Source organism: Theropithecus gelada, chromosome 15 (genome assembly GCF_003255815.1).
Source record: "Theropithecus gelada isolate Dixy chromosome 15, Tgel_1.0, whole genome shotgun sequence".
NCBI classification, from domain to species: domain Eukaryota; kingdom Metazoa; phylum Chordata; class Mammalia; order Primates; family Cercopithecidae; genus Theropithecus; species Theropithecus gelada.
Window position 1 is genome coordinate 78,958,158 of NC_037683.1, and position 16,044 is coordinate 78,974,201.

Here is a 16,044-nt window from a genome sequence, read left to right on the forward strand (position 1 = left end):
TTTTAATGATATTGACTTTTCCTATCCATGAGCATGGGATGTTTTTCCATTTGTTTGTGTCCTCTCTTATTTCCTTGAGTAGAGGTTTGTTGTTCTCTTTGAAGAGGTCCTTCACATCCCTTGTAAGTTGTTTTCCTAGGTATTTTATTCTCTTTGTAGCAATTGTGAATGGGAGTTTGACAAAATTCAACAGCCCCTCCTGCTAAAAACTCTCAATAAACTAGGTATTCATAGAACGTATCTCAAAATAATAAGAGCTATTTATGACAAACCCACAGCCAATATCATACTGAATGGGCAAAAGCTGGGAACATTCCCTTTGAAAACCGGCACAAGACAAGGATGCCCTCTCTCACCGCTCCTATTCAACATAGTATTAGAAGTTCTGGCCAGGGCAATCAGACAAGAGAAAGAAATAAAGGGTATTGAATTAGGAAAAGAGGAAGTCAAATTGTCTCTGTTTGCAGATGACATGATTGTATATTTAGAAACTCCGTCATTTCAGCCCAAAATCTCCTTAAGCTGATATACAACTTCAGCAAAGTCTCAGGAACAAAATCAACTTGCAAAAATCACAAGCATTCCTATACATCAATAACAGTGAGCCGAGTCTTAAAGACTAAATAGGAATTAACAGGGCAAAAAAGGAAAAGGGGCATTCCGGGTAGAGGGGAAAACAACCAAAAGCTCAGAGGTGAGAAATTGTACAATCCCTGTAAGAATGTGTGAGTGTTCAATGGGGCTCAAGTTTGGCTCGCATGTTGAGGGCTGGCTGCTGACTAATAGCATCAGGCTTCTTTCCTCACTGCTGCCTGTGAGCACATTTGAGGCTTTCACTTTTGATATAGAGCCTCACTTTGGATGATCCTTTCAACAAAATCTAACTGCATCCTAATTTTTTATGTTTATTCCATGTTTCTGTGTTTTTTTTTCTTTCTTTCTTCCCTACAGGCTGGTGGATATTGGGTTTGGGGAGGGTGAGGACTGATGAATTGAGTTCCCATTTGATTCACAGACTATACGGCACACATAAAACACACCCTTATTAGGGAATCTTAATGAGGGATACAGGCTTTCAACCTCTAGTGATAAGGTTGCCAAGCCTTTCTGGAGTTTGGGCCTGGGAATCTGAATTCTTAACAGGCTCCCCAAAGTAAACTCAGCACAGTCAGATTGGACAGCACTTCCCTAGTGCCCAGTGCTGATCTGAGAAGGTACATTTAGGGCATACTAGCTAACACTTATCTATTAGTAACAAATGCCAAGAATCATTCAAAGTGCTTTCTAAAAATTAACTCAACCCTCATAAGAACCCTAAAAGGCAAGCTTGTAACTATGTCCATTTTAGAGATAAGGAAACTGGTGCACAGAGTTCAAATGACTTGTCTGAATTGCACAGCTAGTCAGTGGCAGAACTGGAATCAAAGCTACTCTGATTTCATACCCTAGATTGCTTTCCTAAATTTTCAAGGCCATTAGCCAAGCTGATACGAAATACCTGCTATGCTCCAGGCACAGTCTATATTGCAGCAGATACATAAAAGTATTAGGTCGGTGCAAAAGTAATTGGGGTTTTTGCTACTACTTTTAATGGCAAAAACCACAATCACTTTTGCACCGACCCAATACAACAGAGCCAGTGGTGTGCTGGTAAACACGTTATATCTGGTTCTCTGGGTGGGGGGAGGGGTGGAGACATGATATGTAATGTTTGTCAGTTTCTATGGTTCAGATGTCACTGACCATGGAATTGGGAAGAAATGTGCACAGTGGGCTCTGATAAGCTGTTATGAGCTGGCTCCAGATCACCACATGATACATCCCCTGCTCACTTGTGACTTGCTGCCTGGTGTCAGCTATCACCACAAATGCCATCATGAAGGTACCAGCCAGTGGCTAGGGAAGAACAGAGAAGGAAAATCTATTTTCTCAAACAGCAGGAGTGTCAAGCGGCTTTGGAGAGCTAAAGTCGTGCTCTTGGTTGGGATAGTGGGAGGACCAAGGAAACTGCATTTCAGCACTTGAACAGCACAGCACAGAGCCGGGGACCACCCATCGGGGGAGATCAAGGGTAGGAGCTCAAAGGCCTTCCTACCCCCAAATATCCTTCTTGATAATCTCCTTACAAATTTATTTACTTGTTTAGAGACACAGTCTCACTCTGTCACCCATGCTGGGGTGCGGTGGCATGATCTGGGCTCACTACAACCTCCGCCTCCCAGGTTCAAGCAACTCTCCTGCCTCAGCCTCCCAAGTAGCTGGGACTATAGGTACCTGCCACCACGCATGGCTAATTCTTGTAATTTTAGTAGAGATGAGGTTTCACCATGTTTCCCAGGCTTGTCTCGAACTCCTGAGCTCAAGTGATCCTCCCACCTCAGCCTCCCAAAGTGCTGGGATTACAGGGATGAGCCCAATTTATTTCAACTCAACTTGTTTTCCCCTTCTTTCTCTCCCAACCGCATGTCAAATACAGGTCTGCAAATTTTCTAGGGAGAATTTCCTGCCACACCCTATAGACCAGCTGCCCTTCATATGTGCAAACATTCTCCGCAGGGCTAACGCAGAGGACCCATGAGGCAGCCTTATAGCACATAACAGCTATGGGGCGCCTGGGGACTCAGATGACAGACAAGATGCATGGTGATTTTTTTGTGATATTTTAGTTACCAGCAATGTTTCTATGGGGTCAATCTGTCCAGTCTCCGGGGTGCAGCAGTGGATGAATACTTCAGGCAGCCAATAGTAGTGAGTGTGCTCTCTTTTCAGGCTTTCTCCCATGTTTATATATTGATTCATTCACTCATTCACTCATTCACTGGCGTGCACTGCGCTGCCAGGTTCTGTGCTAAGCCATCACAGAATAGGAGAAAGAGTTCCCTAGAGCACTATGTGTTCAAGTCTTCCAGCTCTAATCTCCTCCATCAATTAAGAAAATCATCAGAGAATGATACTATTGAAAGCAAGAAAATTTTTAAACTACCTTTCAGTAAGTAACTTGTAGTTCCCCACTGCCCTGACCCACCCCATACGCAACTCAGCCCTTACATTTGTTCAATAATTCACATCCTTCCTTTCATTCTAGTGGCCCAAAACATAATAGAAGAGCAAGCATTATATAACAGCTTAGAGCAGGAGCTTTGCCGTTAATCAGATTTAAATTTCAGCCATGGCCCCGTTTTGCTGTGTAACCTTGGAAAACTTTAAGTTTGCATCATCTGAAATTCTTTCAGTTGTAAGTAGAAGAAAAATCAAATTGGCTTAAGCTAAAATTGAATGACTGTCTTTCAAAAATTACAAAGCCTAGAGACAGAGTTTGCTTCTGGGACGTGTTGCAGGATCTCCAAAAATGTCACCAGGATGTGATTTTTCTATCCTTATCAATTATCTCTACTTCCTCTGATTTAACACTTTTCCTAGACAGGCTTTCCCTTCGTGGTAACAAGATGGCTACAGAAACTCCAGCCTCTGATTTTTACGACTCTAAATTCCACAGGAGAGCCTGCCTTTTCCTAATAACTTAAGCCAAAAGCTCCAGATTTAGTTTAGGTAGTTTAGTTAGTTATCCTACCTTGGATTATGTGCTCATCTATGAACCAATCACTGTCTTCAGGGGAAAAGTAGTGCTCTGACTTGCTGATCTGGGGTCATATGCCACATCTTTTACTGAGGGTATACTAAGTTCACATGGAACTTTTTGGACAGAATGTGGAGAAGAGATAAACCCGCACTGCTAAATAAATTCTGGATAGTCAGAAACACACACACACACACACCCGAAATGCCTGCTCCAGAGATTTTTAAAGAGTAAATGATACATCCTAGTAAAGCCCTTAGCACTTAGTAAAGCACGAAAAGCACTCAGTGCTTAACATAGTAAGTACTCATTTTTTATTGTTTTTATTGTTAACATTATTCTCATTAAGCTCATGCTTTCTAAATTCCAACTCCTGATGACTTAAAATTACAGAAGAAAAGCTAGACTGCAAATTTCCTTGAGCTCAGTTTATCTTGGCAGAAAGGTAACATCTTTGATTTTTTCCCCCAAGGACACATTCGATGTTAGGATTTTGATGGCTCAAATAGTCAAATACACAGTAAACTTTATGGATGCAGAAGAGGAAGATCTACACAGATTTGTGCAAATCAGTGTTGCTCTTGATGTTTACAATCTTCTCTCTACATCTCCCACCCACAAAACTTCATTGCAGACTTTTGCTACTCACACAGGGGAGAGATTTTAGATATTGGTCACATATGGGAATGATGTGTCAGTATTAGTTTCATTTATTGCTAAATAAAGATAATGATGTTTCCTTCCTAGGATATTATCCCCATTTTATGGATGACACATAGGAGGCGAAGTGGAATGATAGTTTGCATAAAGTCACAGAATTAAAAATTGTATTAATTGGAACTAGGATTTGAACCTTTCAGAAGGCTCCAAAGTCTGGGCTTTTAGCCACCCTGCTTTGTGCCTCTAAAGTGACGGCATATATGTGAATGCACTTAGGCCAGTGAATGTATTAAGGACAAGCAAAGAGCTACAACTTGTTAGGTGCTTTCTCCATACTAGGTACCGTGCTAAGTGTTTTAGAGGCACCAGCTGATTTTTAAAGAGGGCACTCAATAAATATTCATTTCTGTCCTCTTCCCCTCCACTTGAAAAGACTCTGAAATGAGAATTCCTACTTTGACTTGGCTCCATTTTTTTAGATGGTGGTGTGAATCGTTTTGGGGTGACCTTTCATTAATATTTTGTCTTTTTCTCCCTTAGAAAATTAATAGTCATATTTGTTTTCTGGACAAGAAAGTTAAGACTTAGCCAGGTGGTTGTTTACCTGGAGCTACTGGGGAAGCAAGGGTGAGAATTTAGAAGGTGCATCTGGCTAATGAAAAAATCATCCATCTTGATATCATGATGCACAAAGGGTATCCTGGATGTTAGGATAGGCCAGAACATGCTGCAGTAACAAAAAGAAACCTCAGTGGCTTCTAATAACACAGGTGTCTTGTTTTCTACACAATTATCCATCATGTGCTAGCTTTAGCTCTACCATGCATTACTCACACCAGTAATTGGGCCAGTGCAGCAGCTTCTATCTGAAATGATGCTGGTCACTCAGGAGAAAGAATGAGTGTGTTAAAGTATGAAAGGACAATGAAAGCTTCTGCCTGGAAACGGCACAAGTCACTTCTGTTCACATTTGATCAGTCGAAGCAAATCACAAGGCAGTACCTGAGCTCAAGTGGGTGGAAAACTGCAATCCTACCATATGCTCAGAGCAAGAGAAATGGCATCTGCAAACGACTCTAATAACTACCAAAGATCCAGAAAAAAATCGAGTTTGATTAGCTTTATTTATTGCTCTGAACTACCTCCTGAATCCTAGGGAATATTTTAAAAATTATGTCTACGTGGGTTTTCCACCGATGTCATTCATTCATTTGTGCATTAATTCAACAAATGTTTATTGAGATCCTACTATGTGCCAGGTACTGTGGTGGTGCTAGCACATGTATGGAAAGTAATTTTTAAAGTCTCTATTCTTCAGGAGCTCATACTTTATCTAGGGAGATGCAAAACATGAAAAGAAATAATAACAGTCAAGACCGATAAATTCAATGTGCCAAGTACAATGGAAAACTCTAGAAATATTTTTTATTTTCAGGCGAGTGAAGGAAGGTAAGTCTTTGGGGACACCATGAATACAGAGAACATACAACCTCCTTTGAAAACTTCTAAAGCACTTCAGAAAATCCAACTCCTTGAAGTGATACAGCCCCAGCAATGAGCCAATAATTATGAATTACTCTAAAGTTTGCAAAGAAGTCTTATATACATGTTTTTTCACTTAACATGCAGAAGAATCTTATGAGGAAAGTAGGAGAGTGATTTTGTCACCCTTCAGCAAATGCAGGTACCAAGTTTCAGGGAATTTAAATGACCTTCCAAGGTTCCACAGCTAAAATAGGTCCAGCATCTAGATTGCATTGTATCTTTCCCAATTCCCTTTCTATTCCTGCTTATTCTGCATTTGGCATAAACCATAGCCACTTCTGCATGACTCTTGTTGTAGCCTAGTGGAAGTTAAATTGCCTCCCACAAAAATAAATTAACTATGAGGATGACCTTCTGAGTTCGATGTTTCCTTTGTGCTCCACTCCATTTTTAGAGGCCTGAACAACCTTTCCCTTTGAGCAGCTGTGGAAGGGAACTGACCCTGCCCATGCTTTGGCTTCTTGAAGGATGGCTACCCTCTGTGTCCTGAGTCATCTTCCTCTTCTCTAGTCAAACCTAGCTCCATGTAAATTTGTTTGAGTTCTTTGTAGGTTCTGGATATTAACCCTTTGTCAGATGAGTAGATTGCAAAAATTTTCTCCTATTCTGTAGGTTGCCTGTTCACTCTGATGGTAGTTTCTTTTGCTGTGCAGAAGCTCTTTAGTTTAATGAGATCCCATTTGTCAATTTTGGCTTTTGCTGCCGTTGCTTTTGGTGTTTTAGACATGAAGTCTTTGCCCATGCCTATGCCTTGAATGGTACTACCTAGGTTTTCCTCTAGGGTTTTTATGGTATTAGGTCCCCCCATCAAAAAGTGGGCAAAGGATATGAACAGACATTTCTCAAAAGAAAACATTCATACAGCCAACAGACACATGAAAAAATGCTCATCATCACTGGCCATCAGAGAAATGCAAATCAAAACCACAGTGAGATACCATCTCACACCAGTTAGAATGGCGATCATTAAAAAGTCAGGAAACAACAGGTGCTGGAGAGGATGTGGAGAAATAGGAACACTTTTACACTGTTGGTGGGATTGTAATCTAGTTCAACCATTATGGAAAACAGTATGGCGATTCCTCAAGGATCTAGAACTAGATGTACCATATGACCCAGCCATCCCATTACTGGGTATATACCCAAAGGATTATAAATCATGCTGCTATAAAGACACATGCACACGTATGTTTATTGCGGCACTATTCACAATAGCAAAGACTTGGAATCAACCCAAATGTCCATCAGTGACAGACTGGATTAAGAAAATGTGGCACATATACACCATGGAATACTATGCAGCCATAAAAAAGGATGAGTTTGTGTCCTTTGTAGGGACATGGATGCAGCTGGAAACCATCATTCTCAGCAAACTATCACAAGAACAGAAAACCAAACACCGCATATTCTCACTCATAGGTGGGAACTGAACCATGAGATCACTTGGACTCGGGAAGGGGAACATCACACACCGGGGCCTATCATGGGGAGGGGGTAGGGGGGAGGGATTGCATTGGGAGTTGTACCTGATGTAAATGACGAGTTGATGGGTGCTGACGAGTTGATGGGTGCAGCACACCAACATGGCACAAGTATACATATGTAACAAACCTGCATGTTGTGCACATGTACCCTAGAACTTAAAGTATAATAATAATAAAAAATAAAATAAAATAAAATAAAAAAACCTAGCTCCAGATGTTACATTCACCCTATGCAGTTCCAGGTCATTGCAGCAGAGTAGCGTAGTTATTGAAGGGTTTTGTTAAGAAGTAAGCTTCTCAAATGTGCAGCACCACCCAAGCATTAATCACACACCAAGACAACTTGGCTGCCAAGGCAAAAGTGCCCAAGAGAGAAAGAAAATATTCCTACTGATCTCACAAATATATCTAGTACATCTGTCAACAAAAACAAAATAATTCCAAGTCTTTTATCTTTTTTATTTCCTTACAGAGTAGAAATTCCCTTTGTGTTTCGGATAGCACAGTCTGGGCTCATCCATGGCCTGGCGTTCTGGTTTGATGTGGCATTTGTTGGATCTCTGTGTGTATACCCCCCACCAACATTTTCTCAGTCTGCTCTACCCCATGCTATCTACTATTTGTAATCACAATTTTAAAGTGTTTAATAATTGATTTCAATGACACTAATTCTTGTTTCTCCAATTTTCAAGGAAATAAACACAGATGTTAATGTTAATTTTAGATTTTAGGAAAAAGTGAAAATGAGATGCTTTTCCATGTGTCATATCAACTCTAACTAAACTATGCAAAGCCTCTTCAGCCAAATGGATTGAGCTTTGGAGGAGTGAGAGAGGGTTTGTGCTTTTTGCACCTCTTTGGTCTTTAATAGAATCGATGGGGTGGTACCCCAAGCCTTTGCTTTTGTTTCTGACACACCGGCTTATACAATCTCTTGTATCCTGATACCTTGAATTATACTTTTCCCGGTTTCGGTTTATACTCTGGAGTCCTTTGACGATCAGGCAGATGTGTATTACTAATGCTAGTTGCAACATTAGGAAACTTCGCTATCTGTGCACCTTCCTATTGCACAGGTTTGAAAGTTGCGGGGAAAAGAGGGGAACGACTACCTACACGTTGGCTGTCACTGTTTGGTGTTCCTTGTGTGGGCTGCACCAGTCCGTGGCCCCCAAATCTCTATTCTCTTCCTGACTGCTGTACTCTCTTCCCAGGCTTTCTAGTGTGTTCCAACTAGCAAAGAGATCTGGTCTGGGTCCCATGCCCAGGTGGAGGAAAATGTTTACCATGTGCTCTCCTTCATTCCTTGTGAGAATGCCCAGGCTTATCATTGTACCTGCTTAGAAAGAAATGCCCATGGGGCTGTAATACAGCTTGGGGGTCTGGGGGGAAGACTCAAGAGAGGTGACCCCTGGAAACCTTGTCAGAGCTGACAATCTGAGAAGAAGAAAATGAGGCACAAATAACCTTGACTCCATATGAACATGTTTGTTCAAAGAATACATACATTTTCTCCTCTCTGTAATAGCCCATGTAAGTGAATTTGGTCCTGTAAGGGTGAGAGAGACAAGTGTGAAGTGGCCTACCTCAAGGGGGAAGTGTCTTTGAAATTAAATGCTTTGTCTTTTTAAAAAAATAGAGAGAGAGAAAATTTGTGGGCCAGCTTGGGCAACATAGCGAGACCCTATCTCACAAAAGGTTTTTTTAAAAATTAGTTGGGCATGGTGGTGAATGCCCGTAGTCCCAGCTACTTGGGAGGCTGAGGTGGGAGGATCACTTGAGCTCTGGGCAACAGAAAAACAGGCCTTGAAACAGGGCAGAAACCCTGTTTCAAAAAAAAAAAAAAAAAAAAACCAGAAGAAGAAGGGGAAGGAAGATTTGCATTCTATTCTATATTACATCTGAGTATATTTTGATATAAAAGTCATTTATATTACTTAGGTAGGTAAATTACATATAATTTTTCCCCAAATCTTCTAGTCAAAATTAACCCTCTAGGAATTTGCCCCATGCTTAATGTGCCCCTTGCTCCCCTTCAGCCAGCAACCACTGCCCAACCCCTGGACAGGTGACCTTGGTGTAGAAGCACAGCAAGACTTTCTCACTTTTTCATATGAAATGAGGAAACTCCATTTAACACTTAGGCAGACACACACAGGATGTCTGAGCTGGAAGCATGGTAGACGCCATATGCTCTGGTAGTTTTTCTTGCCTCCAGAAGCCCCTTCAAGACCCCTGAACAGGTTGGCAGGAGTCAGTAAGAGGCCAGACTCCAGACGTCTCCCTTTGCTGCACTATCCAAGCAAATCAGCTTCTGATTTAACCTTGTTACTTATTGGGCCTCTAATGAGCTTTGATTCAGAAATACAGGTTGCCATGGTGGCCAAGTCTATCAGTTTGAAGCATGGTTCCCCAGTCGTCCTATGTGATGTTGGGCAAATTGTTTAACCTCTCTGGGCATACTTCATAGGATGATTGTATAGATTTACTAAAATTATATACATAAACTCTTAATTCAGTACTCAGCATATGGTACTTGCGCCATAATTTTTTTTTTTTTTTTTTTTTTTTTTGAGACTGAGTCTTTCTCTGTCACCCAGGTGTGATCTCACTCACTGCAACCTCTGCCTCCCAAGTTCAAGCTATTCTCCTGCCTCAGCCTCCCGAGTAGCTGGGACTACAGGGGCCCACCACCATGCCCGTCTAATTTTTGTGTTTTTAGTAGAGATAGGGTTTCACCATATTGGCCAGGCTGAACTCGATCTCCTGACCTTGTGATCCGCCTGCCTTGGCCTCCCAAAGTGCTGGGATTATACAGCCATGAGCCACCACGCCCGGCCTGCTCCATAAATTGAGCTATTCTTCTCATCAAAGGGCTCTATGACTCAAAAGAACGAAAACCACTATCAACCTTAGTCTGCAGTCCAACCCATTAATGTGGGTCTGACATGTGATTGGCTTTTATCTCTTTTTCTTGCCCTACAGGGTAACGGTTTGGCTGTCAACAGCCCCAACTGAGCCTCTGACTCATTGGTACCAGGTGCGGTGCCTCCTGCAGACTCCTCTTGGCCAAGGAAGGGGAGACGCTGTCAGGGAAAATGCTGTTTGCAGCCAATAAACGGTAAGCAGGAAAGTACAGATATGTTTTCACCTCTTTTTCCTGGGCATTGAGGTCTGGGAGCAGGAAGAAGCTGGCGGGCCCCTGAGACTCCAGCATGTACAAACGGACAGCAAGCTTTCCAAAGGCCTGCCTGAGCAATGTGTGTGGTAAGGAAGAGGAGCTTCACATAACTCAAAGGCAATGTTCTCCGCCTGACCGTGGAGGAAGGAAGGAAATCCAGCAGCTCACAGGAGTACTTGCCAAGGCTTGAATGATCAAGTGTTTAAACCTTGTGTCAGCTTCCTGGACTGACTTACATCGGTCGGTCTGGCCACATACCCCCAAATTTAGTACAATAAAATTGATCTGTATACAGGGGAGAAAAGCATTCCAGAGGCAGCATATAGTGTCAGGAAGGACTCTGTGGAAATGGATTTCATGAGTTATCTGCAAGATTTACCTCGATTTATCTCTCATTTTTTCAATGTCCTATTTCACCTTGTTGGAACTCTGCTGTGTGAGTTAGAGGATGGAAGAGTAGAGGAGTGGTTCCAAGACCTTCAGGGTATCAAGGGTACTCAGAGGTCATCTTATTCAACTTTCTTTCCTCGCTACCTCCCACTCTTCCTTCTATTTTATCTTTTGCAGATGTAACAGTCAAATTTTTATTTCAAAACTATTAAGCAGAGAAAGGTCTGTGCTTGAATACTCCTGTGACAAAGAGCTCGCCACCCCACAAACTAACTCTTTCATTTTTGAAGTCTTTATTTCTTTAATTACAAAAATCTAACATACATATAACTCAAAACTACACAAGTGTATAGAATCCTTCTCCAGTCCCACACCTCACCCCACACCTCTGATGTGACAGTTTTGATTTGTATACTTTCAGGTGATTTTTCCGTGATGTGCCGGTAAAGAACATCATGGTGGGACTTGTTTGTACAAGTTACACTAGAAGTCTGCAACTTAATTTTTACTTAGTAATAAGTCCTGAATCTGCACAGATAGTTTTTTTTGTTCTTTTTAATACATGCATAATAGTCCAGAGCATGGTTGTACTATGATTCTTTTTTTTAAAAAAATCTCTGATTGACTGATTCAGGTTGCTTTCAATTATTTTGGCATTGCAACAAATTCCGCACTGAACATCTTGGAACACACAGTGTGTACAGTGACATGAGTGTTTTCAAATGAGATGCCTAGAAATGGAAATGCTGAATCACAGTATGTACCTGTTATGCTCTGATAGATACTACTTTTCTCAGTGGTTGGACCAATTTCCCCTTGCACCAGCAATAAATAAGCATGTTCATTTCTCTACATCTTTTCCTAAACTTCATGTTATCCATCTCTGTGATTTGTGTCAGTCTGATAGACCCAAAAATATTTTTTTACAGTAGCATCTTGTTTGGTTTGTATTTAAGTTTTGGTAAGGTTAGGTTATGCTTCATATGGTCCTTGGCTATTAATGTCTCCCATTTTCAACATCTCCAATTATTAAAAAATTATCCTTGCTGTTGATTCTATATCTTACTTTCTATAAATTCCACTTATTGATCTTAGTTGTGTTTCTGAACTCGAACAAAGTAAGTTGGCTGTAACCTCTAAATGGCAATTGTTCAAATATTTGGAGAGTTTTACCAAATGTCCTTCTAGCCTACCTGTCTTTAAGCTAACATCCTCAACTCCTCCCCCCCATAAGAGTGATTTTGAAATAGTTTGAAATTCTAAGTTCTCCCCCTCTGAAATACCCTGGTTATCAGTGTCCCCTTTTAAAACATTTCTTCAGAACTAATTACAGGACGACAGCATATGTGTTCTGATAAATGCTGGGATCAGAGCAATAGTAACTATTTCTGTTTTGAATCACAATAATATATTTTTAAGTTTGGGATCCATTTTACTTGAGTGTATAGTCAATTAAACACAAGAAGTGTATTTTTGCATGATTGACTTTCAAATCACATTTCTCCCTTTTCCTAGTATGCAGCTGGTCTTTTTCAACTTCGGTACAGGTTTTTGTATTTATTCCACTCATTCAATTATCTATCGTTTTTGGATCTTTACTAGAGCCAGTGGATTATTTCTTTTAAAGTTTTTAGCATATTAGTGATTCCTACCATTTTATCTTTTGCAGATTTAATAGGCAAATTTAGATTTAAAAAATATTAAGTAGAAAAAAGCCAAGGATGTAATCTTTCTTCAAAGTTTGCATGTATTCAGCTTTTTTCACACCTTTTGGCTTTGGTCATGGAAGTAGCTCAAAATCCACTCACCTGTATTCATTCCCAGGCCACATTTCTCCATCTAGGTCAGAAAGAAATATAATATGACCTTTTTGGAATATGATATCTAAATAAACTTAATTTCTGACCTCAGTCTCATAGCCCAGTCCAATAACTCTGCCAAAAAAAAAGGAAATGAAACTAATTGGACATCGCTTTTATTGTAGTGAAACTGAGCTAGATCTCTAATTATCATGACTTTCTATCTCCTTAACCTCATTTGGGCCCCTCCTCTTCCCCCATCATGTAGCCTCAGTTATTATTTCTTGCATATCCTCTCAGAGTTTCATTTTAGATATAAAATTACAAAACACTGTAAAGGTAAGAATCTACTTTCTTATTTATTTCCTCCTCACTGCTTTTATACCTAAATAGTAATATTCTGTATCTGCTTTCTACGTCCTTTTTCATTTAGCAATACTTCTCAAAGACATTTCCGTATCTGCACATTAAGATCCTTCTTGTTCTCTTCCGTCTGCATCATGATCTTCCTTCATGAAAGTTATTGCTTCCTTCATACAGGTGAAGACTTCATTATGTTTCAAAAATCGTGAGAAAATATTTGCTCACTTTTTTATATGTGCCATGGCATCATTTTACTGATACACGTTTTTCATGTGTTTGTAAATTTTACTACTTTTTTCTACTTTTTTTCCTGGTAACCTCTCTCGTGCTTGTTGTTTTGATGTTATTGTTCATCAAATTATAGGACTTTTCTGGGCAGTTATTTACAGGAGGAAGTTTCTGTGGCAGAAGAAGATGTGACAGTTTTCATGCTATCGGTTTTTCTCAACTCAAACTTCTTCTTCTTCTAGGTTGCCACAGAATCACACTACTTCCTGCAACAATGGCTCCTCTTGTATTCTTTAGGTAGTTCCACCATGCTCCAGTTCCAGGAGCATTTCTGCCCAAAGCTCTGCTCACCCCAGTTCCTGCACAAGATGTTACAAACAAGGAATATACCTTTTGCATTTCAGAAAAATGCTTCTTATTTTCAGGTGCTAAGATGTGCTGCCGCTGGGCTCTTTTGTCCCTCTTTGCACTTCTTTTGCACCTTTTCCCACATGACTAATAACCAATCTTGACTGCTTTTACAGCCCTTACACATATGTCGAAGACTGCAGATTATCTCCTTCTCCTAGTTTTACAGAAAATGAGGTTTGCCATCTGCAGAATATTTCGATTCTCCTTGTTTTTGGATAGCTTCCAGAAGGAAAAGTGGAAAATGCTGACTTATGCCATGTTCATCCTGAAAGTTACTACTTTCTTTCTAAATCTTTATCAACCATCTGTTTAATGACCAGTTCTGGGGGGGGGGGGGGGGGGAGGAAAGCACAAAGGAGCAATAGCCAACATCTGCCTGGAATTTTGGACTTTGTCTTTTCTGCTTTTTGCAAACCAGGATAACATTATTTTTCTTTCAGATATTTATATTTTTACAGTTTCTTAGTGTATAATTTTGTGAGTGAATTTAAATCATCTTATTCTTCTATTACTTTTCTTCTGACATACCTTGTGTTTCATCCTCATGGGTAATATTTTTTCTACCCTTCTTAAAAGGTAAGAAGGAGGCAAACCATCTACTTCACACTCCTGCCCATGGCTCCTACAGCCCTGTAGTACCTCTGTTAGAGCACCTATTTATTGCTGTAATTTTCTATATGTGAGCTGCCTGAGAAGAGAGATTGAGTCTTATTCTATGGTGTATCCCTCTTTACTTAATATATTTCAGACACCCAGAAATATTGTGGAATTACTAACTGAGTGAAGGCGTCATCAGCTGATATCCGTCTCTCACTAAGAACTTAGTCTAGCACAATTGAAAGAAGCAGCTAAAATATGGCCATGTAATGCTTTGCAAAGGAAGAAAGGAAGGGAGGAAGTTTTTAATCTTAGTAGGTTAGCACCCTTATGTAGTAAAGAGACCACAGTTTGGAGTCTGCTATGTGCTGGTTCTGTTCAGTCTCTTCTATATACTGGTTGGTACTGGAGTGATCTTGGTCAGGTTAATGAATCTAACATCCCAGTTTCCTCACCTCATCCATCACCTATAAAGTAGTATTTGTAATCCTTGTCTCATCAGACTTTTACAAATATTAAAAGAGATAAGATAGTATTTGTGATTAACACACAGTAAGCCCACAGTAAATCTTAATTCCAATTCCTCTTCCTTTATTCTCATCCTTATTCTTAGTATCTCTCTTCAGATATTTTGGGTTTGAAATCCTTGTTTTCCTTGGTATTTTCTAAAAGCCTCTGCACTTCGTGAATGTCAGTGTTTTCATTCTTTTTCAGTAAGGTGCTGTCCCTTTGTACTGCTTTGGATAGAATCTCCCCCTACCTTATTGTCAAATATTCTTTTAAACTCTGAACTCCTAGGAGAGTTCCCTATGCAACCTCACAGGTATGACAATAACTGCCCTTTTCTTCCCCATCAGGTCCATTTATGATTGTACTATTAACATTTTATTTTTGACAGTCTCCCATCATTCTGGAGCTGTCATTCATTTTATTGCTTGAGCAATAAAATAGAACCTAGTGTTTTCATTAACTTTATGAAATTTATAACCTGAAAGTTGTAGAAATGGTCTTTAAAGTTTTTTGATCATCTGCACCTATGAATAAAAACACTTTATGTATGTCTTCCCCAAGTATACCAATATTTATCTTTTGTTGTTGTTGTTGTTGTTGTTGTTGTTGAGACGGAGTCTCCCTCTGTCACCCAGGCTGGAGTGTAGTGGTGTGATCTCGGCTCACTGCAAGCTCCGCCTGCTGGGTTCACGCCATTCTCCTGCCTCAGCCTCCCAAGTAACTGGGACTACAGGTGCCCACCACCATGCCTGGCTACTTTTTAAATATTTTTTTAGTAGAGACGGGGTTTCACCATGTTAGCCAGGATGGTTTTGATCTCCTGACCTCGTGATCCACCCACCTTGGCCTCCCAAAGTGCTGGGATTACAGGTGTGAGCCACCGTGCCCAGCCCAATACTCTTTTAATTATGTGCATGTACTACAGTAATAATAATAGAAAGCCCAGAACTAAATAGTTTCTCTCTAAATACACACATACACACACACACACACACACACACATGTGTATACAGATATGCTATATATATCTATCCACATATATATATACACACATACATAGACAGATCTATGTGTACATAAGCATATATAGAAACTCATATATTATATATTTTGTAAGACATACAAAAATAGAAATCAAAGGATGCATTGAAAAATAAATATAGGCTGATTTTTGGATCTAGCTCAGCCACTTGTAGAGAAATATTTTGAAACATTATTTAAAATTTTTGGATCCCTGTGAAGGCCTGCTGTACCCAGATTTGCCAAGGGATTTGGTTTGGAGAGTTTGATGAGCTTTAT

At 40.2% G+C, this 16,044-nt stretch overlaps 1 protein-coding gene across 1 annotated transcript in view; it reads left to right on the top strand.

Annotated features, from left to right (window-relative positions):
- Positions 1 to 16,044, top strand: part of LOC112607733 (histone-arginine methyltransferase CARM1-like) — a 271,632-nt gene that overhangs the window by 251,420 nt on the left and 4,168 nt on the right. The window contains 5 exon segments of the mRNA XM_025358879.1: positions 2,667 to 2,748; positions 4,050 to 4,149; positions 7,741 to 7,828; positions 10,252 to 10,332; positions 10,334 to 10,387. Of these exon segments, the coding sequence (XP_025214664.1) occupies positions 2,667 to 2,748; positions 4,050 to 4,149; positions 7,741 to 7,828; positions 10,252 to 10,332; positions 10,334 to 10,387 (405 nt within the window).